The 24,491-nt window shown below is 60.1% G+C and overlaps 1 protein-coding gene across 1 annotated transcript in view; it reads left to right on the forward strand.

The window, feature by feature from the left end:
• Positions 1-24,491, forward strand: part of SHANK2 (SH3 and multiple ankyrin repeat domains 2) — a 340,509-nt gene that overhangs the window by 220,286 nt on the left and 95,732 nt on the right. The window contains exons 13-14 of the mRNA XM_049641610.1: positions 5,190-5,359; positions 11,288-11,401. Of these exons, the coding sequence (XP_049497567.1) occupies positions 5,190-5,359; positions 11,288-11,401 (284 nt within the window). The remainder of the gene's footprint in view (positions 1-5,189; positions 5,360-11,287; positions 11,402-24,491) is intronic.

A 24,491-nucleotide genomic window follows, 5' to 3' on the forward strand; every position in this document is an offset into this window, starting at 1 on the left:
GATGGATGAGAGGGTAGATGGTTGACCGGATGGATGGGTGAATGGATGGATGGGTAGGTCGTGTCTAGGTAGGTAGATAGGAGGGTGGATGGGTTAGTGAATAGCTGGGTGGATGGAGGGGTAGATGGATAGATACCATCACCCCCAACACAGAGTCAAGCTAAAAATAGAAAATGACCACGCAATCATGTATTATAGCTCTAGAAAGAGAACGTTATCAGCCCTGAGACAAGATCACGACCGTGTAACTCTGGTCTGTGACGGTGACCAAGCGCGTGCAGCACGTGGGGTGCGTATGCGCGTGCGCACATGCGTGGGGGAGGTGCTTTGCCAGGCCCTTAACTGCTCTCTCTTTCCTTACCTCGTTCCTCGCCTTTCTCTCATCATCGCGTTGGGGGACAGAAGCTGTGGTCAAGCCAAACGTCCCCAGTTTAAGTATCAACAGCACTTCCTTCCTCCTCTCCCCATCCCTTCTGTCCGTCCATCCATCCATCGCCCCCAGTCCACCCACCCACGCATCTCTCCATCCATCAGTCCATCCACCCACCCACCCGTCCGTCCATCCTTTCCTTCGTTTACCCAACAGAGAGCGAGTGAGCCCCTAGGCTGTGCCAAGCCCCGTCGGGCCCTTGGGATAAAATCGTGGACCAAACGGTCTTTGAGGAGCTTGTATTCAAGTGGGGGCGGGGAGGTGAAAGCCAACGAGGAAAAAGGGTACGCGAATCATACTTTAAAGTCCCTTCGTTCAAAACTCCCTCTTCTCCAGGAGCCCAGAGTGGGGCTCAGCTAAGGCTCTCTCCCCAAGACCCAGGACGACGACCTATCCTTGTCCCTCAACCCGCTGGCTGCACAGTGGACGTGCTGGCCCCCAGGCTTCTGCCGGGCGCAGGGGAGGGCGCTGACGTGCTGAGCCCACGGCGCCGCGAGGCTCAGGTGGTGAATACCGCGGGGCACTTTCCTCAGGCCCGGGTAGTAGGCCCGCCACTCACCGTTGTGACGTTTCGGCCCTGCGGCCACGATGTCACGGTTAACAGCAGCTCCGGCTCCCGGCCTACGAACGGTCTCGCTCCCCAACCGTCCTCTCAGAGTGGGCCGTGAAGGCTGATGCTTTAACACCACGGGACGGGATCCGGAAGGACTCTGGTGCCTCAAAGTGCGTCAAGGTGGAGACGCGAACGTTTTCCGACATCGTACGGCGTGAGATCTGCTCGAAGACGAGGCGGGACGGTCGTGCCTTCCCACTGCGACAGCGCTCCCGGCCCGGCCTGCGCCCGAACTCCCATCGGAACGCGTGACGATCCCAGCCGCACTTCCCGTCCACAGTCTGACCGCGTGGCCAGCAGGCGTTTTAGTTGCAAGGGGCGCTGAGGAGGCCTGTGCGGACGCCGGTCCGGGCGCGAGTGCAGCGGGGCGCCTTTTCCACGATGCCAGCTCGCGGCCATAGCGCGGCGCGGGGGTTCGAGGCGCGGGTGCCTCCAGCCGGGCGCAAACGCAGCCGCCACGGTCCGGGCGGCAGGTGCGGGGGGGCGTGCCCCGGGGTGACCCCGCGGGCCGAGACCCGAGGCAGGAAGCGTGCAGGTGGTGGCTACCGGTCCCCTCTCGCAGCCAGACCCTCAGCTGAGGGCCTACTGCGTGCCGGGCACGGGGCTCACGGCAGGGAACCAGCCAGAGGTGGTCCCTGCCCTCGGAACCGGGGACTAAAGCAGCACGTGGATAAGTGAACGATCTGACCCGGAGGGGCACCGTCCGGTCCACGGGCAGCCGTGGCCACGAGCCACGGGCCGGAGCCCAGTTTGGACGAAGCGGTCCAGGAGCACAAGGGGCGCGGGTGCGGCTGAAATCCGGAGAGAGTCGGGAAGAGCAGGAGGTGAGGGGGGCAGCTGGGAAGGAGCTGGTCACACAGGGAACCCCGGGTCAGGAGTCCGGCGTGGATGCCGAACCCACTGTGACGACGATGAAGTGTTCCAGGCGGGGACCCAGTGGCACCTCCCCCTTTCCGGAGGGGGTCCTAGGGACAGCCGCCCTCCTGCTGCACAGCAAGACAGCGCAGACCCGCCCAGAGGACACGGTGCTGGGGGAGGGGAGCCCGGAGTCCTCTCTAGGTCGGGGAGGGGGACCCGTCAGAGACCCCGCCGGAGGCCCCTCTCGCACCCACCCCGGCTGGTGCCAAAGACGCGGACGCTGGGAGCTGCCGTTCAGGGAGGCCAGGCACCGCGTAGTAACGTAGTAAGTGGACCCCGGGGGGGCCTGGGAGCGCGTAGCCCAGAGGGATGTGAAAGACCAGGCACGCTTGACCGGACGTGGGGCTCACGGGGAACAGATTCCCCACCTGGGTTCTCCCGGACCCCGCAGGAGATGTGGCGTCTCTCACCGGGTCCCAGCAGGCCTTCAAATGCCTCCCAGGCAGGAACCGATCTGGGGAGGGAGGGGGCCGAGGGTGGGGGCCTGCGTCCTTGGAAGAATCCGGAACAGCTGGAGCACGTTGACAAGGAGCTCGACAAGGAGCGCTGCCTGGGGCGCCCTCCTCAGGGCGGCCGGGGCCGAGAGCAGACCATGGCTGCGCTCAACGTGCGGTGACGGGGTCTGGAGCGGCCTCTTCTCCATTACCCTCCTGCCGCCCCAGCCCTGGGTCCCACCCCTGCCATCCCTCAGTGCGCACAGGGCAGGTGAGTCGAGGACACTTCAGCCACGGTTTACAGAGGTCTGGGGGCCCTGGTGTGTGGTCCTCTCCCCAAGCCCACCCCTCTCTACCTACCCCAAGCCTCTTCTGAACCCGTCTGGTGCAGGTGAGTGGCCCCAGGGGCCACATTCCCTATTGAAGCGGAATTGGGTCCCTTGTTTTCCAGGACTCACCTTCTGCACCCAGAAGCCAGAGAGGAGACCCCCTCATGCCCCTACTCTCCTCTGAGCCCTTGGTCTCTTGGGCCAAGCCGCCCTGAGTCTGGCTGAGATGAGGTGGACTGAACTAGGAAATCGTACCCTGAGCTCATGCAGGTGCCACAGAAGGCTGGCGGGGTCCTCTCAGGTGGGAACATGGCCCAGCTACTCTGGCTTTCCCGAATTCTTCCGCATGACTGCCAGGTGACCCAGGTTGTCCCTCCCCTCAGTGAGTCCTGCCTTGCCAAGCTGTTACCTTGGACCAAAATGTGTGTGTGTGTGTGGTGGTGGGGGGGTGCCCACGACATGTCTTTTGCAGAAGTCACTCCTCTCAGGGCTCCTGGCATGCCTGGGGATAAATGACATCCGTCAGAAGGAACGTCTGGGTCTTTGAGAGGAACCCCAAGGTGCATTTTCTTGTGCAGACACATTGACCTGTAGCTGGCCAGGCAGTGAGAGGGTAACTGAGGAGGTGATGTGCGCCCACTGGGCAGGAGCACCTGGTGGTACCCAAGTTCACAGGGGCACCTGCGCCCCCAGGATTCGGTGACCTCCATCTGTGGCTTGAACTTGGTCAACGAAGGCTCCGTTCGAGAAATCGCATCCCTGGGGACACACGGCCCCCCCAGCCCACGCTCAGTCACGACGGTGAATGAGTCGCGGGCCCAGGACGTAGTGCTGCCCTGCTCGGTGAACTTCTACGAGCACAAAGCAAAGCGTGTGCCATTTATCAGGGGTGCGGGTGTGGGTAAGGACCGCGCAAAGAAACGTGGAGGGTTCACATTAACCCCCCAGCGTGAGCGGTCCCGTCAGCTTCTGAAATTCTCCTTGCAAGCCTGTTTCACAGCAGCCCCCCACCCCTGCCCGTGCGAACGTCCTCCTCGTAGAAAGCTCGAGGCCCCGTCCGCGGGCTCAGGGGCCACGGTATCCATAGTTGAGTGGGGCCCCACCGCTGGGGATGTGGATTTGTGACACGCGTCGGCCCCTCCTGAGACCCAGGTGTGGCTCCCCAGTTAGAAATCCCTGCCCAGCTTCGACCTTGTGTGTATGCTCTTCCCAAAGACCCCGTCCCGGGAAGACGGCTCAAGGACACCTCGTGTTGTCCCCCATAAGAACGAGGGTGGCCGTGCTCTCTTTCCGCTGCCCAGAAGTGGCCGGCTTCGGCCACCCGTCACGGGGGTGCGGGGACGTCGTGACAGAAGCCCCTCAGCGTGTTTCTCTGTGAACGTGCCTCCCGCGCACGCATAGCCCCCCTGTTGGGGCGGCCGGGGTGTTTCTCACCATCCGGCCTGGACGGCGACCTGGAAACGTACGCTCTTTGTGAAATAACGTAAAGCGCGACAGGAGGGGCCCCCCTCTTGTGAGACACCTTGTGAGCAGGGCTTCCGGGAGCAGCCACGAGTGTCATCCCGAGAGCTCTCACGGAAGGTGCTGGTGTTTCCGTACCTGGAGTGGCTGGTGCCCGCACGGCGAACCTGATAACGTGCCAGAGAACCGGGGTCTGCCCCGATTTCTGCCTCGCTGCAGCCTTTTGCTTTTATTTTTCTAAAAAATTGTGTTAAAGTGCACATAACATAGAGTTTGCAATCTCACCTGTGTTCGCACAGTTCCGCGGCTCTAAGCGCGTTCCCGCTGTTACACGGCCGTCCCCACGCTCCGGCTCCAGAACTGTCCATCTTCCCAGGTGGAGGCTCCGTCCCCGTGAACACGGACCCCCAGCCCCTCCCCTGGCCACAGCGCCCACCGTCCACGCTGTCCCCATGAGACACTGACCCCCAGCCCACCATCCTACTTAGGGACTTGGCTGTTCCAGGTACCTGCTTTCAATGGAATCCCGTCGGGATCGCCTGCCTTTTCTGACTGGCTTCTTTCACTGAGCGCGACGTCCTCAAGGTCCACCCATGTTGTAGCAGACATCAGAACGTCCTTCCTTTCTGAGGCTGGGCGTTAGTCTGCTGTGTGGATGGGCCGCACTGTTCATCTGTTTGTACTTGCTGGGCGCTCGGGTCGTTTCCATCTTTCAGCGTCATGAGCAGTGGCGCTGTGGACAGGGCGTGCAAACGTGTGTTTGGGGCCCTGCTTTCGGTTCTATGGGGTTTATTCCCAGAAGCGGAAATGCTGGAATTACCGGTCTCTTAACCACGAACGCTGCCCCCGGGCCTTTTCACGTCTTCGCCTCATCTAGAACCGGGGGCTCCTATGTGACCGCTTGAGCGGCACGGTGTTTGTGACGAATGGATGGGCTGCGGGCCTGGAGTGCGACCTGCGCTGTCTCAGGCCGTGACCCTCTCCCTCTGTCCCCTCCCTCTCAGGCCGGCTTTCCCGCCTGGAGCCAACAGGGACACGCTGTCTGCCTTCGAGTACCCAGAGCCCAAGCGGAAGCTCTACAGTGCGGTGCCGGGGAGGCTCTTCGTCGTCGTCAAGCCATACCACCCCCAGGTCGACGGCGAGATCCCCCTTCACCGCGGCGACAGGGTTAAAGGTCAGTGTCCACCCTGCTGCTGGGGCTGGGTCGGGCCGGGGCCCCGTTGGCCTCAGTGGACCCAACGTTGGGGTGTAGGTGCCTGGGGGCACATACAGAGCCCCGGGAAGGCAGAACGGGGAACAGAGTGACGCTCGCCAGTCACTCTGGGGGGACATAGCTGTGGCATCCCTGATGCCTGTTAGGGAGCAGCACACACACGTCTAGAATGAGATTCCATTGCAGAAAGTGCAGGGACGGGGGCAGAGGTCCTTTCTACCTGGAAAACCCCTGAGGGCCCCAGGAAGAAGCGGCGTGGAGGGGGGCACCTGGGGGGGCTCAGTCGGTTGAGCATCTGACTTCGGCTCAGGTCGTGATCTCACGGTCCGTGAGTTCGAGCCCCACCTCGGGCTCTGTGCTGACGGCTAGGAGCCTGGAGCCTGCTTCGGATTCTGTGTCTCCTTCTCTCTCTGCCCCTTCCCTACTCATGATCTGTTTCTCTTTCAAAAATAAACATTAAACAAAATTAAAAAAAAAAAGCGGCACGGGAGGAGGACCCGTCACAGGTCATATTTGGACGTGTCTTGTTGGGATTTGGGGTGTCTAGGTAGACGGTCCAGCAGGAGCCACAGCCTGGGGCCGATGGTGTTCCTGGGAAGGAAGCCCGCCAGGTTGGAAGGAAGTATTCCCCGAGCAGAATCCTGGGAAATGTGGTCGAAGAGAATTGAAGGGCTCCATGAATGCCGGGCCAAGGGGTTAGACTTTGTGGCCGGGGTCCTAGGGAGCCAGCGATGGTTTCCGAACAGGGAGAGGAGGTATGGAAAGTCTTTCAGGAAGACGGGTGTAATGAGGGCATGAGCAGGAGGTTGGCGGGAGCTGTAGCCTAGCCCTGTCATCTGAGGACAGGCCTTCAGAAGATGCGTGGCAGGTGACAGACAGTGTGCCCCTTAGAGGTCGGCCGGCCGGGGCCAAGTCCTGCCGGCCCCCCCCAGGTCACAACCCAGCGCCCTCTTCTGTGCCCTGTGCTAATCCGGCTGACCCCAGCTGGCTTTTGCAAGTGTCTGGTGACAGGTGGAGGCCTCTTCTCTCATGGCCCCGCCTGGTCGTCCAGCGGCACGTAAACTTGGCCACCCGGTAGCCCATACAAGTCCCCGGAGCTCGGTTCATTTTCTTTCCGGCACTTTTCCTCACCTTAGATCACGTCTGTTGATCTTTTCCCAAAACTCTTTTCTCTGAAATGTCCCCTTCGCTGTTAAGGCCATCTCGTGAATTTTTTCTAATGTCGGAAATTGCACGTTTAAACTCCAGAGTTTCTGCGTGTATCGTTTCTGTCGTTTCCTTTCACGCGAGACCTCCCCTTGCCCTGTTGGGGTTTCTCGCTCCCCAAGAGCGTGTACTGTTTTAGGACACTGGAGTGGTCCAGTCGGCACATGGAAGTCCCAGTCTGTGAGTCCCCCGTCCGGGCCATCTCAGGCTGGCCTTGCTTGGTTTCCTCTCCTTGTGAGGACGGGCTTTGTCCTAGCAGGTCTTGATGTGTCTGGTGACCCTCTGTTGCGTTGTGGACATCAGGCGGCTTAGTTGTGGGGATTCTGACTTCGCTGAGTTTTCTCCTGTTTGGCTGGGTGGCCTGGGTGACAGGCCGGCTCAGATCTGGCGCCCCGCTGAGCTGCTCGACGCCCTGCACACGGCTCAGGGATGGGGCGGTCCGGTCTGCCGGCCCCTCTCGGGCTCCTTCCCTTGGGACTCGCAGGCTCCGGGCCGCGGAGCGGGGCTCTCTGGTCCAGCTTCCCTCCCGCAGGCCGGGCCCGTGTGCCAACCCGCCCATTCGGGCACCTTCCCCTCCGAACCCGGGGTTTGCGGCCGCCTTCCCTGGTGGCCAGCGGGGCCTTGTCCATCACACCTGTAGGCAGAAGTCCCTGCACCGTCCCTGTCTGGGGCGGAATTCTTGTCAGCTCTCAAATTATAAACATTCCAGTCACAAACGTAGAGGTTCACACAACCCGCAACTTTGAATCTTAGCCCCAGAACGCGTCGCGGGGTCGACTTTGTCCCCTAGGAGCGAGCGGATTCACGCTGTCCCCGTGACAAGGACGTGGCTTCTGCAGACTGGCTGGCTGGTGGCTCCGCCGTGGCGATCACACGGGGCCCCGGACAGAAGGCGACAGAAGTGATTTTGCTGAGTGCCTGGGGGTCCACACTGCCGCCTCGGCCGTGCCGCTCCCTCGCGGATCCCCTGCGCCGCGGCTGCGGGGGGGTGTCCTGGAGGTGCCCCAGGGACGCGCCCCTCCCCTTTCTCCCGGCCTGGTGGGGGCACCTCTGGGAACAGGCCCTCTTCTGAGAAAGCTGGGCAGGCCAGGCCCCCGGGACTTGCCCCGTCCAGGAGCCCTCGCCTGAATACCGTTGGGTGATGCGCGAATCCGGGGGGGCTGGCAGCCGGTGTGAAGACAGAGCACCGCCCCTTATGGCCTGCTCTTACTGCGTCTGTGTGCACCCCACCCTACCTACCCCGTGGCCCCCAACACACCATCCGGGACTCCCTGGCCGGCCCAACTCTGAGGTCGGCTAAGCCCTCGGCCCAAGCCCCAGCCTTCCTTTGATTCCATGTGTTTCCATGGTGCTCTGCACCCCAGACCCACGTGGGGCTTCAGCCCAGGCCGGCAGGTGACCACCGGCAGGTCGCTTCGTATCTGGGAGCTTTGCGTCTGTCTCCACGCATCAGAGACGATAACAGAGTAGGTGGAGGTGGAGACCCCCATCCCTGAGCACCTACTGTTTACTCCGCACAGCACTGGGCACGTCACGTGCGTTTCTGCACGTGAACCTCGTAGCCGCTGTAACTCCGGTAAAGACCTCCCAGTCTTCCCCCAGCTGGTCACCAGGGGCCCGGGACCCAGATCTACTTGGTCTGGACTCGGAGCCACGCCGGTCCCACCCCTCCCCGCTGTGTCCGCTCCGACCTCCAGCTCTGCTCGCCTGTACCCGTGTTCGTGCTCTCGACCCGGTCTTGGAGAGACGAGAGGCAGATTGACCGTGTCTCCTTGTACGCGGACGGGAAACAGAAGGGCAGACAGGGCACAGGGCTCGGGTCAGGGGAGTGGGGGCCGTGGGGGCGGCAGTGAGAGACGGAATCCGAGGAGACCCCAAGTCTGCAGCCGGATGAGGGGAGGCCGGGGAAGAGGAGGAGCCTCACAGCCCAGGGGCAGCGGGAAGGTGGCTCGGGGCAGAGGGGTGGGCCCAAGCCGCCCGAGGGGTCCCCCGCTGGGCAGGAGCCCTGCGGGCAGTGGTGTGAGGGGATCCGCCCCTCTCTGCATGTTTCCAGGGGCCTCGCCCCAGACTGGGACCCAGCCCTCGCTGCAGGAGAGCAGGGTGTGTGGGGAGCCGGGCCCATCTCCCGTGGAGAACAGAGATCAGTTCCCAGACTCGCGCCTCAAAGGGCGGATGCAAAGGACTTCTGTTCTGAAGGCAGCTGGGCGGGCCATGCAGGCCACTGACAGTTGCCCTGGAGCCCGTTATGCTGGGCCTGGGCCCCCTTCCCTCCGGCCACACTGTGTGGCCTGGTCTTGTGAGCAGCCCCTGCATCCTGGCTGCCCGGCTGGCGGCTGGTGGGGTCCCGGCAGTAGGCGGGAAGGCCCTGGGGTCCTGTGGATACGCCCCCGGCTCCCTGACCCCCAGCCGTGGAGGGTGGATCTTACTATTCCCGGCGGACCACGGAGCCCGTGCACCTGGGAAAGCATCTTTTGCATACCTCTCCCTAAGTGTGGGTGCCCGGGAACAGGGGTGTGCCTGCTGTGGTGCCCCTTGGGATACTATGTGAAGGAAAGCCCAGGATGGCTTGAAATTCAGATGGCCTACAGCGACGTTCTAATCAGGGGGCTTGATGCAGAATGGGGGGCCCTGTCGCTCAGGCTGTCCCAGCCCAGGGGCTCGCTCCCGGACACTCAGGTAGCTCCTTCCTCGATGACCCAGGCAGGTGCATGGCAGACGGGGGTGGGGACTCACTCAGTGACAGTCCCTCCCAAGCCCGGTAACGGCCCGGCTCATCTAGAACCGACAGTGTTGTTTTCCAAAGTACAAGGCAGGGCCGTGTGTCTCTGGAGGGGAGAGGCCCGCTCCGAATAGCAGCCAGGAAGCGGACAGCTAGACCAGAACCTTCTCCAACCGCCATGCTTCAGCTGTGGCCTCGGGAGCGCGTGGGCTTATAGAGGGCGAGCGGATACTCCGTTCTCAGGGTACAAAGTGTCTACTTTTCAGTGACTTGAATCAGCAGTTTATGGGTGAGCCCAGCCCAGCTCCCTCCTTGCTTACAAGGAACACCCTCTCCTACCTGGGGACAGGTGCACCCTGACATGGTGGGCGGACCCAGTCCCCGGGGCGCAAGCCCAGATGTGTGGCCGATGGTCCGGCCGACACGGTTGCAGGACTAGCTCGCAGCTCCTTGAGGGCAGAGGGCCGGCCGTGCGCAAGGCCTGAAACCCAGCAGACGCTCCAGATGGGACCCAGCGTCCCGCCTGCACCCTCCACCTGCCCCCTGCCAAGAGGACCACCCGCCAGTGCTCGCCCCCCCGCCTCCCCCTATCCATGCACCCTGCCGTTTGTCCATCAGCCTCTGCCCCTTTCCGTGGGTCTCGGGATAAAAGGAACACACTCGGAAGCACGACGTGGTGTCCGTGGAACTGTGGCGTGTCTTCCCTGACTCTGTGGCGGGGAGTCTGGAGACGGATGGGCGGGGAGCACGGGGTCACGAGCCTCCTCTGTGTCGCACGCGGAGCTCTGGGGGCGTTGTCCCTCTCTGACGGATCGGGAAGCCCAGGCCCGGGGGTGAGAAGCTTCTGTGCGTGCCACGCAGACAAGGTGTGACCTAGGCGTATGGCTTCAGGCTGCCCAGCACAGGGGCAGGCGCTGGGCCTCCCGCTGCTGCCAGGCAGTGCTCCATCCGCGGGGCCCCTCTGGGGTGTGGATCCTGGCCAGCTGGCTGCCTGGGGCGTGAGGGGCCGGCGTCAGCATGGGACAAAACGCTTGAAGCTGCTCGTGTCCGCATTTCACTGTGCAGAGTGGCCCCCATGGGCAGGCCCACCACCTCTTCTCTCTAAGGGGATTGGCAAGCCCCGCTCCCTGCCTGCACCCGCGTGATCAACAGGCCCTTCCCTGACCGGCTGGCTCGCCGGAGGCACGGGGCTCCAGCCGGCGCCGTCCTCCTCCAGTGCTCCTCGCCTCGAGGCCGCACGGAACACGGGGTCAGGGCACAGCCCCCCGCTGCTCTGCCAGCTCCTGCTGCACACTGACCTCCCAAAACTGGTTTAAAAGATCAGGCAGGGGCGCCTGGGTGGCTCGGTCGGATAAGTGTCCGACTTCGGCTCAGGTCGTGATCTCACAGTTTGTGAGTTCGAGCCTGCATCGGGCTCTGTGCTGATGCCTCAGAGCCTGGAGCCTGTTTCAGATTCTGTGTCTCCCTCTCTCTCTGCCCCTTCCCCTCTCATGCTCTGTCTCTGTCTCTCTCTGTCTCTGTCTCAAAACTAAATAAAAGATTAAAAAAAAAAAAAAAAGATCAGGCAGACCCAGACCTTTGGACTCCCCCTCCCCCAGCTCGGAAGGGGCAGACGTGACCTCGTCATTCCTTCTGTCCGTGGAGGTGACCTGTCCCCCCACTTTTTCCACCTGACATCGTTGATGGCAGGGACTTAAAGTTCCCTTCTCCCGTCTCAACTGGGACACCAAGAGAGGGGACAAAGTAGCCGTGGGACTCGTGGTCTCAGATTGCATTAGGTCTCCCAGGCCTAAGGGGAGAGGAGACCTGGGCAGTCTGGTGTCCACACCCTCAGCACCGTCTTCTCGACGGTCCCCTCGAGGTCCCCTCGTGGACGGCTGTGTAGACCTGGCCGAGGGCGCTGGCACGGCTCTGTCCCGGGCCCCCGAGCCCACCCGCTAACGGCTTCCCCTTCTTGTCTCTAGTGCTGAGCATCGGCGAGGGAGGCTTCTGGGAAGGCAGCGCCCGCGGCCACATCGGATGGTTCCCTGCCGAGTGCGTAGAGGAGGTGCAGTGCCGGCCCAAGGACAGCCAGGCAGGTAAGGCGGGCACCACCCTTCACCGCCCCTCGGGCCCCGGGCGACCCGGGCGTGCGGGGCGTGCGCTGAGAACCGGCTGGTGCCTGGCTACAGAGAAAGGCCGAGTTTCACAGCAAGGATTCCTCTGTGTCATCGAAAGAGGTTGATTCAATTCCTCTGGGCTTTGTCCAAACCAGAAATAGGTTGCAAGACAGTGCGGAAGCATTTAGTTAAGGGGCTGTTCAGTACACGTTCCAGAAAACTTGGATCGTTGGTTTCAGCTTCGGAAAAGGGCTTTCGTGGGTTGAGTGAGTCCTGCAGCCTGGTTATATCCGTCTCTCGTGCGGACGTCATGAATGGGCAGCTCGCCTTTCCTGAAAGGCCCTCCGTGCCCCCCCCCCCCCCCCCCGAGAAACCACCCATTTTGATGTTTCGATGAAAACCACTCGGGAGAGGTTGGGGCTTGCGACGGAAAATCATTTCCCTGTCTCTCAGAACTCCAGATATAGCCTTTGCTGCAAACCGTGTTGAAATCAATTGCCAAAACATTGACTTGAGTAAAACGTTGAGAGGTGATCGCTGGTGTAAAATGGTGTGGGGCACAGATCTGCTGGCTGCTGGGGAGAGCGAAGCATTAGCCGTCGTCCGCGAGGAGCCGGGGCCGCGTGTGCTCTGCCGGCCCTTGGCCGAGTCCCGGGCACGTTGCACACACGTCCGAAGCAGCCGCGTTTGCTCTGCGGCCAGTGGCTTGGCTGCGTCCATCGTGCGGGCCGGTGGCCCCCGTCCCGAGCAGCTTCCCAGCCCACGTGCTCCCCAGGGAGCCCCTGCCCCGGGGCCAGCGCGGCCGGGAAACGAGGCGTTCTGAGGACACGTGCTCTGGAAAGCACGGTGGTGTCTCCCGATCTGCCGGGTCCCCCGACACATGGCTGGCTTTGCAGCCGCTCGGGGACACCCAGCTCTCCAAGAACTTTGGTTTCAGAGGGCCGTCTGTTTGCGCTAAGCTTCCCACTGTTCGGTCTCTGCTCGGGTTCCAACACCGGGTGGGGGGGATCGCGACGTTCGCCGTATTGTAGGGGTGTTGAGGTAGGAGGCAGCCTGACCTTAAGCTTGGAAGGTGAGGCTGCCACATGCTCCAGTGGGGAAGGCGGCTGGGAGGGGCAGCCGCCAGCCGGTGGGGGGTCTGGCTTTCCCGGGGGTGGTGATGCATCCACCGAGCCCCTGGTACCAGCCGGACCTCCAGGCAGTGCCTACGGCCCCCGGCCCACCCGCATCCTGTCCTGCAAATGGCCCGCCCAGCCCCTCTGGTCTGTGAAGGGCAAGACCACGGCCTACGAGCGCGATTCCCCTTCCAGGAGGCCGAATGCCCCCATCCTCCCGGTCTAACTTCCCTCCTGACGGGGAGGGGAATCCAGCCGTCCTCCCCTCTCCTGCTCCTTCCCTGTCCACCTGCCAGCGCTGCCCCGCTTCGCCTGGATAAGATGCCCACAGGGCGGGTGGGGGCCGTGCAGCGTGTCCAGGCCGGTGGTCCCTCTGGAACGGCTTCCCGGGGGCTGTGTGTGTGTGTTTACCGCGGGGAAGCTGTCGGGTGTGGTGGGCGTTCCTAGAAGGAAGCTCCTTGCTCCCGCAAGGCTCTGCAGGTTGGTGTCCTTTTGATAAAGCCGTGTTCTCTGCCCAGGCCGATGCCCAGCCCGACGTTCAACACCCTGGGGCTCCAGCCAATCCTGGGGGTTGCGCGCGGGGCCTGGAGAACCTTGGAAGCGGGTCCCTGACTCCCGCACGACCGCGCCAGACCCTGGACCGGCGGCACCCCGTGCAGGCACCCTGTGCACGTTTCCTGAGCCCCCCTGGCCCGGACCGCTTGCGGGGCTGAGCCCGAGACTAAACATGGGTCACGTTGTCTGTAAGGATCTTAGCAGCTGGAGCAAATTGCACTGTAACAGATTACCACAGACACCGCAACTTCATTATCTTGTGGGTCCGGAGGTGAGGAGTCTGGGGTGGGTCTCACGGGGCCACAGTCCCAGCATCAGCAGGGCCGCCGGCCTTTTCCAGAAGCTCGAGGGGAGAACGCACCTCCCTGTTTTCTCCAGGTTCTGGAGGCCACGGCGTGCTTGGCTTGTGGCCCCTCCGGCCAGCCTCGGAGTGTGGGCCAGGCCCCTTACCCCGCATTTCTCCGACCCTCTCCTGCCTCTTCCCCACCTTAGGATGTGTGTGGTCAGATTGGGCCCCCCCGGGTCGTTCAGGCGAGGGTAAGCTGATTTGCAGCTTCCTTCTCCCTTTTCCACGCAAGGTCACTACTCACAGGTGCCGGGGATTAAGGCTGGAGTGTCTCTGGGGGCCCCCTTGTGCCCACCGAGGATGGGGAATTATGAGCCCAGTAGCTGTGCTGTGACTTAGGCTATGGTTCGGAGGGGGAAGGCATCCTGTCACCTGGGATGGAGGGCGGTGGCACGGAGAGCAGGATCTGAGCTGGATTTGGGGGCCGGGAGGTTCTGATGCGACTCCCGCCGCGTCCCGTGTGCCCTGGGCTTTCTGAGCTTGTGACTTAGCACGATGGGTCCTTTTTCACAGATTTCTTTTATGGAGGTATGATTTACGTGCAGCGAAACGCAGCGGGTGTAAGCGTAGTTCCGTGCGTTTTGACAAATGTGTATCCCTGTCTGTGACCGCACTTGGGGTACATTTTCACGACCCAGCACATTCTCTTCTGGGGGCTTTCTGGCCGCCCCAGTCCCTCCCCCATCAGGGTTCTGCCAGCAGAGGCCGGTATAACCGGTTGAACCTCACTGAGACGGGCACCCTGTGGCAGGCACTTCTGGGCTAGGCTCCTGGCAGCCGAGCGCTCTCACGTTCAGCCATGCTGCTGCAGGGACCACGGTCCATCCATTCTCGTCACCGAGGCGTACTCTGTGCCATACTTTCTTTGTCCGTGCTCCCAGCAACGGGCATTTGGGTTGCTTCTCGGTTTGGGCTCATAAGGAGGTTTCTGCACGTGCCTTTCTCTGGACACATGTTCCCCTCCCCCAGGGAAATCTCCGGCTGTGCACCTGCCAGGTCACAAGACAGGAGCGCGTGTCACTTTATAGGAAACATCCAGACGGCCCTCCCCGCTGCCCTGCCTCTCGGTGCTCCGCCAAGTGAGGGCTCCGCGACCCCACTTCTTTGCCAACACGTGCGCCGACCTGTCTCGGCACTGCGGCTGTTCTGTGGGTGCGGAGGGCACCACACTGCCTGTGCCACACGGCAGGTGCCACATAGCGTTCTTGTGCGTAAGCATCTCCTGTGAGCTTGCCCACAACAGTCAGCGTCTTCCAAAGTATCAGGGTGTGTCTTTGTCCGTTTTTATATAACTTTTTAAAATATTTATTTATTTATTTTGAGAGAGAGAGAGAGAGAGAGAGAGAGAGAGAGAAAGCAAGTGTGCAAGCGGGAGAGGGGCAGAGAGAGAGAGAGAGGGAGAGAGAGAATCCCGGGCGGGCTCCACACTCACCACAGAGCCCGACGTGGGGCTGGAACTCGCAAACGCAAGATCGTGACCTGAGCCGAGGTCGGAGGCGCCGCCGGCTGAGCCCCCGGGCGCCCTGTCTTTGTCCAGTTTTCACTGCTCTGCCTCCTGGTCCTGGTTTCCTTTGTGTTCTCTGCTGTCAGCCCTCCGTCACGTACGTGTTGCCGGTACTTTTCAGAGCCTAGGACTTGACTTTTCGTTTTCTAGCTGCGTCTTTAAGGAATGGGAAGTTTTTAAAATTTTAAATGAAGTTCCACTTAGTGATTGTTTTCTTTCATAATTAGCCCTTTTTGTAGCCCCTCCCCACCCCCCAGCCCTGCCATTGTTACATATGGACAGCGAGCTGACCTGGAATATACACGGAATCCAGACACGGTACAAAGTACTTTGCACAAGTTTCCACCCCACAGGCTCGTTCTGTACAAAGTCAGTCTGGTTTGGGGAGTTCTCTCCCTTTGGGGAGCCCCGCATCTCTTTGTTGTAAAGTGAGTATTTAGCCCGCAAATCCCGCTCACACGCGTTGAATGAAATAGGTGAACGATTCAAGGAACCCACGACATGCGAAGGCCGCTCAGGGCACCTTATGCCTGAGCTCGACCGACTGATTTCCCGTCACCCAGCGACAAACGTTAGGGGCTGCTGGCAGCCATCAGCAGAGTGACGTGGTGGCCCCAGGACCTTGGCTGGTTTGCTGAGACACCTTTGGCTCAGTGCCGTGGAGAGGTCGGTAGCTGCATCTTCAACGTGGGAAGTGCTTGCTCTTCTGAAGCTTGGTTCTTATTTCTTAGGACTGTGTGTTTCTGCCACGTCGAAGTTTCCAATAAGCTTTCCTTTGTGGTGTCTCATCCAGCCCGAGGAGTAAGGAATCATCCTCCCCGACGTACATAAAAACACCGTCATCTCAGCACGCAGGAGCGCACCGGGAGGGGATCACCAGGCTGGGCCGTGACCTGTTCTTTGGAACTCCTAGCGCCCTGCCCTGTGGTACCCTGCCTGGCAGAGCGGCAGGGAGACCCTGGAGTTACATGCATGTCCCTCCCCCGTGCTTCTGGGGTGCAGGCTTCTTAAGGATGGGGACTCGTCGGCAGATGCATTAGGTGGGGTGATGTCCGCTGCTATAACGAGCCCGTAACTTCGGCGGCTTGATGTGTCTTTTCTGCCCGGCTGTGGCCTCATCACTCTCAAGGGCCGTAGGGGCCTCTGGCTCAGAAGGAACGTATGCCACTGCCTCTCTGTTCCCAGTGTCAAGGCCCAGCCGTGTGACCTGGAGGCCACAGGGCTCGGCCGTGCGGTCCCCTGCCGGGAACCACCGCTGGCGACCGACCCCTCCGTGGGATAGACAGAGGTTCGTGGCTATGGGCGGACACAGACACATGTACATGTTAAGAGAGGCCCTTTAAGGAATTGGCTCAGGCGGTTGTGGGGGCTGGCAAGTGTGGGATCCGCGGGGCAGCTGGCAGGCTAGAGCCGCGGGCAGGAGCTCAGGCGGCAGTCTTGAGGCAAAGTGTCTTCATGGAGCCTGTTCTGCTGTTCGCCGATGGGAGGGGCCTCACCCACACCGGCGAGGAAAGTCTCCTTTACTCAGAGAGCTGGTTGCAGGTGCCGGGAACTGTGCCTACAGAACGCCTTCCCAGCAGCCCCCGGCCGAGTGCCTGCGGCTGTCTGGGTGCCGCAGTCTGGTCAGGCTGACACCTGAAACTGACCGTCCCCATGACCGGCCCGCACTGTGGATGGAGGGAGGGACGGCGCCTGCCTCGTGGCCCTGCAGGGACCTCGGCGGCCCCTCTGCTTTCCAGGGCGTTGCGTCCCTGTCCCGTAAATCCGGGACGGTGGCGTGGTCCTTTCTCTGCAGAATTGTGCCCATTGAACCACGGTGAGGGATGCCCCCCAGTGACACACCTCCAGTGACAAATGGACAAAATCCATCCAAAATCATCACTTGGAGCCATTGATGAGTCCGTTTATGGAAGGCAGAGGCATGCACACGCGACTTCCAGTGACCCGGCTCATGCATAAACGGGGCTCCCCGCTTGAGGACCCGGCAAGGCCAAGTCACTGCCAGGCAAATGGCGTCTCAGTTGCTGAGATAAAGGACCGGACGGTCTGATGAGAACAGGTGAGAAGGTGGCGTGAATAGCCACTGCCCATCCCTGACCGCAGCCTCCAGAGGCAGCCACGTTCCGGTCGCCCGAAGGCCACAGAGCTGGGCAGTTCAGACCTCAGCTGCAGGATGCCCCGTTCTTAACTCCTGCCTCCCTACCGGGAGTGTACCCGGATGAGCCGCCCCCGCACGGTTCGGGGGTGTCACATGCCAAAGTGCTGCCACAGCCCGTCGGGACCCCCGGTAGATGCACCGACCCCCAGGGAGGAGGCCTTGTGGGGTTCCCGGTGGAATGGACTTCCGGAATCCAGTGGTGGATCTCCTGGGTACAGGCTTGCGACCGGATGAAGGGTGGTGAGTGCCCGGCCAGGGCTAGCTGTGCCCTCCCCGGTTGCACTTCTAGGGGGTGGGATAAAGCTGTGTTTAGGAGTTGGCCCCGTTAGAAGATTCTAGAAGCTATCCATAAGAACAAGGTCTGGACCAGAAAGTCGGAAGACTGCTGAAGAATCGGATGTGCGACACGTCCCGTCTGCCTCTCGGGGAGCACCTCGTAATCACCCTTTGGGGAGGTATCGTGACGATCCCTTTTGTCAACAAGGAAACACCATGGGCCCTTCGTGTCCAGGCTGGGAACTGAACCTGACCGCCCACGTTTCCCGGCTCTCTCTTCGCACCGGACCCGTCTCGTTCCCGCTCCTGCTGGGGACCCTCCTCCCCAGGCGCTCTGCAGCTTACCAGGGTGGTGGCCCCTCACGCAGAAGCCCCCGTCGGCTCAGCATCGACACTGACTCTGGGAGACGTCTCCCGAGGACCTCGGGCACAGGCTCTGAGGGCCGATGACACGGTACTCCCGGGTCTGGGCTCAGACCCTACGGGTGGGCTGGGGCGCCATATTGAATAGCAGCTTCCTCCTCCCAGAATCGGCTGTGAGCACCGCTTACGGCTCTGCTCCCTTCACCCTCCTGCTGCATCGGGGCTTGAAACCACGTGTGAATGGGCCCTGGAATCACCCCCTCCTTCCCCTGGAGGGCACTGCCATGTGGCCTCATCGCCTTCAGCAAACGCTCTGGTCGGGGCTGAGCCAGAACGTGAACGTGACCTCGTGGTTTGCCGAACGTTTGTGAGCATTCACGAGTGGCTCGTGGCTTCCCTCCTTTGAGATTTCTTGTGTCTGTGCACGCTGATAAGAAGGGAGATGAGGAGGAGGGAGGGGAACCTCCTCCATGATGGCGCTGGACTAGGGGCCTGTCTGCCTGGTGCATCCTCGTGGCCCGATGCTCGTCTACACCTAGGATCCCTCTGTATTCTCTGGGCGGCTGCGTTCAGCTCACCCAGCGTCTCCCAAGATTGTGCTGGGACCGGTCACAACTGCTCGCTGCAGGGCTGGGCAGGGTTTGCTCCGGCCCTTCCGGAGAACACGTCCGGACCCCTGAGAGCCCTTCACCTGTCAGCTCAGCTTTTGCAGGTGATGTCCGTGACCTTCACAGTATGCTCAGGAGGTGGGGACACGGCGGTGTCCCTCCCCCTATTTTACAGGTGAGGGTCAGAGTTGTAAGTGACTCGCTCAGAAAAGCACGCTTAATAAGTGGCCGAGCCAGGACCCAAATGTAGATACGTCCAAGCTGATGGTCTGTTCCATTCATCCTCCAGACTGGAGCGTCTCCAGGGGATCAACCACCCCCTGAGATGTTGAGATTCGGTGGCCAGGAGTGGTTGTGGTAGTTATGGTGGTGATGTTGTTGACGGTGGTGGCGTGTGGATGGTCGTGGTGGTGATGCTCTTGGTGGTGGCACTGGGGTTGGCGTAATGGCGATGCAGTTGATGGTGGTGATGGTAAGGAGGTGACAAAAGGAATGATGATCATCACATCTGAGGGTCCAGCTTGGTGAATTCTGCTCTGGCCACAGGTATCCTTATCCCAGTCTGCCCAGCCTCACCCTCCTTTCTGGAAAGCTCCTGGGTTGCCCTCCTGTTTCCTGAAATTTCACTTCTTTCTTTAGGCTCTCCTTTTGGTGGAGACACATCACCGATACTGGGTTCCCTTGACAAGAACCACGTTGCCTTCGTATGTCTGTTTTCAGCTGGTGCTCGCACGGTCTTTGTATTTCTAATGTTTTGCATGAACTACAACAAATAGAGGGGACTTCACAAACCATTCTGTGTCACTTAGTGGATAGCTCCAAAACACCACCCCTGCCCCATGCAACCAGCATCCCGGAAGTCCCCACATGCCCCTTCTCAACAGGACCCTCTCTCCCCACTGCTAACCCCGCCCTGTCTTGCACGCCATTCACCTCCTTATTTGGTGATAGATTTACTTGCTTACTTTAAAAAAAAATGGATGTTTATTTTTGAGAGAGGGAGAGTGCAAGCTGGGGAGGGGCAAAGAGAGAGGGAGACAGAGAATCCCAGGCAGGCTCCATGCTGTCAGCACAGAGCCCGACGTGGGGCTGGAACTCAGAGCTGTGAGATCATGACCTGCGCCGAAGTCGGATGCTTAACCGACTGAGCCACCCAGGCGCCCCACTGCTTTCTTGCTTTGCATCCCTAAACAGCGTGGCTTCATTCTGACCGTTTTTGAACGGTTGATAAGCAGAATCAACCACGTGTGTGTTGTGTTATGTCCAGTTTCTCCCCTGACATCTGTCCGGGATGTCCGGGTCGTGTGAGTGGCTCCGGTGCCCATCTCACTGTGAGGTTGAACATCTGTGCTTCCGTGGGCGGCCACTTGGGTGGTCACCAGCCCGGGGCTATCACAGACGGCGTTGCTGTGGACTTGTCTCCTAGTGTAAACAGGTCTGCCCTTCTTTTCCTCACACCCGGGAGGGATGGTGGTCAGGCTTGGGTACGTCCTCCACTTTTCTAGATGCTTCGGCCGTGTCCTAAGTGGGCGTATCAGCCTGTACCTGCTGCTGTAACAAATAGCACAGACAGGGCAGCTTAAACAGCAGACATTTATTTCTCCCAGTTCCAGAGGCCGGAGGTCCAAGGTCGGGGTGCCGGCGTGTCTGGCCTCCTGGCTGGCGCACGGCCGCCTTCTCGCTGTGTCCTCACGTGGTCCGGCTCTCTGGTGCCTCTTCTCGCAAGGGCATCAATCCCATCACGGGGCCCCCACCTCCCTGGCCTCCCCTGACCCAAATTACCTCTCAAATGCCCCACTTCCAAATACCGTCCCGTCGGGCATAGGGCTGTGATAGAGGCACGGGGAGCACGAACCTGTAGTCCCTGGCAGTGGTGCGGCCACATCCTGCCCGCCTTCGCTGGCCGTTCCCACTACTGGTCTGGTGTCCGTGCAGCGGCAACGCGGGATTTCAGTGAGTTTCCCTTATGACTTCCCAGCGTGAGAACCCGTTTTGTATGTCTGTTGGCCACTTACTGGCATTTCTTTTGTGTCAAGTGTCAATTCAGGTCTTTTGGCCAGTTTCCTTTAGAGCGGCTTCTTAGTGATTTGTGGTCACTCTTTACATATCCTACGAGAGAGCCCTTTGTCAGTGATACATAGCTGCTAACATCTATTCCCAGACTGTGGCTGGGCTTTACACTGGGAGGCCGGGGACCCCCCCCCCGCCTTCCACCTGGCTCTTGGGGTCACCGATTTCCTCCTTAACATGGAGAAGGCAGGCATGGGCACAGGACAGGGCCTCCTGCAGACAGCGCATACCAGCTCGACTGTGACCCCATCACCTCCTTGACACCGTAGCCACTGTGAACGCACCTTCTGCCTATGGCAGGGGATGCTGGCTGCCCGTTTCAAATGGTGATGCGAGGAGCTCCTTGTAGAAATAAATGTATGGGGACGACCACATTGGGAAAACCCTGCCCTGCTGCTTTGGGGTAGCTTAGCAGTGACCCCTTTCCCAGGCAGTCCCCTGAACTCAGTTAGCTAGCTTAACCTAGTGAAAAAGCCCAGGTCATCCGAAGGCCTTCAGGATGACAGGGTGGGGGGTTGCAGCTGTGTGCTCGGAGTGGGTGTCGTGGGTCTGTGGACTCGGTCCAGGCAGGAGGCCCATCATGGGACGGTGTGACGCTGGTGCTGTGCCAGCCCCAGGACCGGACATTTCTAATCTCCAAAACAGTTCCATGAGCTGTCATCGCCCCTGCCTTGCACGTAAGGAAACAGAGGCCCAGAGACATTGTACAATATGTACAAGGTTGCACAGCCTGTGAGTTGCGGACACAGGATTGGAATCTAGGCCACCCAAGCCAAGGGAGCCTTGGGTTCTTGAGCCCACGGATAGAGAAGCAGCACAGCCCCACCCCCACCCCCCGGAGAAGGCAGGAGCCAGAAGGACAGAAGTTACTGCTCGGTCAACAAGCTGGGGGTCACTTGGGAGAGGAAGAACCCCCACGTTAAAAACAAACACTCTATTATAAAAACTGAAAACGTCTATGAAAATGCGAATCACTGGGGGCAGAATGGTTTTGTTCTTAAAGCATAGGGTCGTTTTGGGGGCATCACCTAATGAAAGCACAGAGTGAAGGGTTCCTCTAAGACTTGCCGTGCCCCTGGGAAGACTTGGGGTCTCTAGGCCCAGTCTGAGAAAACCCTCATTTGGGGTTCAGCCGTCTCTATGCCGGAGGAGGAAGTCTAGGTTGCTGGTTGCTAAGAAGCAAACGCGTGGCTCATGGAAAAGCTGGGGCTGATTTTGAACTTCTAACCCAGGGCCTCTTCCTGCCACATCCCAGATCAGGGGGTGCTCTGTTCACTGTCACTCCTTTAACTGAAGATGACAAGATCCCAGAGCTCCCCCTAATGCTCTCTTCCCCCAGAAAAGGAATTGTTATTGTAGTAATTTAAAAGCCCCCGAGTTCTGTCTGTCTTCAGGCATAGCTGGATCCGGGTGATCAAATGATGTCCCCAGGGAGCTTTCCCTCCATTTTCAGGCACTGATGCTTCTATGACGGCGTTGTCCTCTGGCCAGCCCACTTCCCAGGGTGGTCCCTGACAGCTCAGGGCTTATGTGCTCCCGAGAGCCCAAGTCCAGCACGGACAGAACACGTCTTCTCCTGTGTGCTTGGCAAGCGTCAGCGATCGGCCCTGATGGGGTTGACCTGAATCATGTAGTTGCACCCCAGAACCAGTTGCTAGAGCTGGGAGATGAGTTTGCTTAGGGAGCGTGGCTGGCCGGGCCTGGGACAAGAGTGTGGGTGGACGGCCTGCTAAGGGTAGCTGGGGTGCTGTGACCAGCAGCAGGAGGGAGGCAGCCGAGCCTCTGAGGATGTCCGCAGACGTCCCTTCAGCAGGGGGGGCCCGGGCACCTGGGCTCTTGCAACAGGAGAGGAGACCACTGCCGTGACCTGCTTTCACCCAGCTGGGAGCACTTCCCCGGGAGACAGAGAAGGGGTCGGAGCTGTCACCCCACTTCTCTGGGCGGCTCTGCTGAGAGCCATCGAGACACAGGTGAGTGGAGTCCCGTCATACAACCAAAGTTCCACTTGTCACAGTGCATACGAAGCCGCTGTGAGGCATGGCTGTTTCTTCCAAAACAGGATGTATTTTGTTATCTTTAAAATACAGGCGAATGACTCGATTAACACAATTGTCATCTGAAATATTAATAAGCGACGACAGAGCGGGCTTCCAAAGGAGTTACGAGCTGCTCCCTAACGGAACATAGAGTAAATGTGAGGACTCATCGTCCTGGTCGCCAGTGGTTATGTTTTCGTTAAACAACCGTGGCAGAATCACGCAGGCTTCCCCCTACTTCTTACTTTTACGCCGTCTTATTAAAACACACTCGGAGCCTCGCCTCTCTGGCGTGTGCACGCTACTGTCTCCGAGCAGCTGCCCTGTGTTTTAAATACCCGTTTCCACGTTCGGCCTCGCCCCCGAAATAGAGTTCTGCCAGGTCTGTCTGTAGCTTCCGGTTCTGTCGGGAGGATTCGGTCTCTGGCATTGCTCTGGGTCCCAGGCCCTCCCGCTCCCTCCCCGGCAGCCGGGCGGCCTGTGCCGGGTCGCCATGGCAACCTGCTGATGCTGGTTCCAGCCCTGCCCTCCTCCGCCACCTTCCCTCCTGCCGCTACAGGACGCGCGTCTGTGTCTGCAGCTCCTTCCACAAAGTCACCCTGTCCAGCAGCCGCCACGGGCCGGGGCTCTGGCCAGAGGGGAGCCGGCGTGGCTCAGACTCTCGCGGGTCAGAGGGACGTGCTTATTTCTACGGTGCCTCACGTGCGTGGATGTTGGTGGGCAGGAAAGAGGTGTCTGTTACCCTGCCAGGTCTGCTGTGACAGAATGTGACGGCCGGGGCAGCTTCAACGGCGGGCATTTCTTTCTCCCAGCTCTGGATCCTGGCAGTCCTAGGTCCGGGTATCAGGACACTGGGTTCCTGGTGAGGACCCTCTTCCCGGCTTGCAGATGACAAGCTGTGTCCTCACATGGCCTTCTGCTGTGAACGTCCCTATATCCCTTTATCTTCTTAGAGGGACACCGCTCCTGTGGGATTAGGGCCCCACTCTTACGGCCTCACTTAACCCTAACTATATTCCTGAAGGCCCCATCTCCAAATACGGTCACACTGGAGTTAGGGCTTCAACATAGGAGTTGGCCTGAGGGTATATACTTCAGTCCATAACATGCTGAAGAGGGAGAGCCAGGAACTGAGCTCTGTTCCCTGCGGTGCTTCCTGCCGCACACAGTCCCTTCCCACCACACAGTCCCATCCCCAGTGGGGCCGTCGTGTCGTCCGTGTCGAGGGCAGTGGTTGTCCTCTCGGTCCTGAGACTCTTATCTGACCAGGCTGCACGCTGATGCCCCAGCATTCAGGAACCTCTTAGGGTCCTTGTTCTGAAGACGGGGCTCAGAGCCAGGGCCACAGAACACACAAACGTCAGAGTCCGTGGCTCTGATGGGCAGCCGTGAGCCTGGAGCCAGAGCCTCACCGTCACCTCGCTGCTGTGTGGCCTTGGGCAAGTTACTTGGCCTCTCTGACCCTGCTCTCTGAGAGAGCAGTGGCAGTGATGTGTTTACCACAACATTGCTGGGAGGGGTGGTGAGCCCATCATGGAAGCATCTGGCACAGTCTGACTCACAGGCAGGCTCACCAAACATTGGCTCTCAGGTTGATATCATCCTGCGTGACATGTCTGCAGATAACCACAGAGCATGGCCCTAAACCCAGCTGTTCGGTGAAGCCAGGGTGTGTGAGAGGGACCTGGGAATCTATATGTTTCACTGGCTTTCCAGACAGGTGCTTGATGAGCTGGGATCTGAACCCTGAGTTGGAGCAGCTTTAATTGGTGCAAATTCAATTGGTGAGCCAGGGTGGAAGGAGAAGGCCTGCAAGTTTTGGTGTGTAAATGCGTGTTTGTCAGGCCAGTGGATCAGCCCTCGTTGAGGGCAAAGAACTCAGAGGGTACAGCAGCTCACCTTAGTGTCCCCCACATCTAGCATGGTGCCTGGAATGTAAGAGATACTGAGGAAGTACTTCCTGGATGCATGGGTGGATGGAAGGATGGATGGATGGATGAGTGGGTGGATGAGTAGATGGGTAGATAGTGGATGGGGA

The sequence above is a fragment of the Panthera uncia genome, chromosome D1 (assembly GCF_023721935.1).
Source record: "Panthera uncia isolate 11264 chromosome D1, Puncia_PCG_1.0, whole genome shotgun sequence".
Lineage (NCBI taxonomy): Eukaryota > Metazoa > Chordata > Mammalia > Carnivora > Felidae > Panthera > Panthera uncia.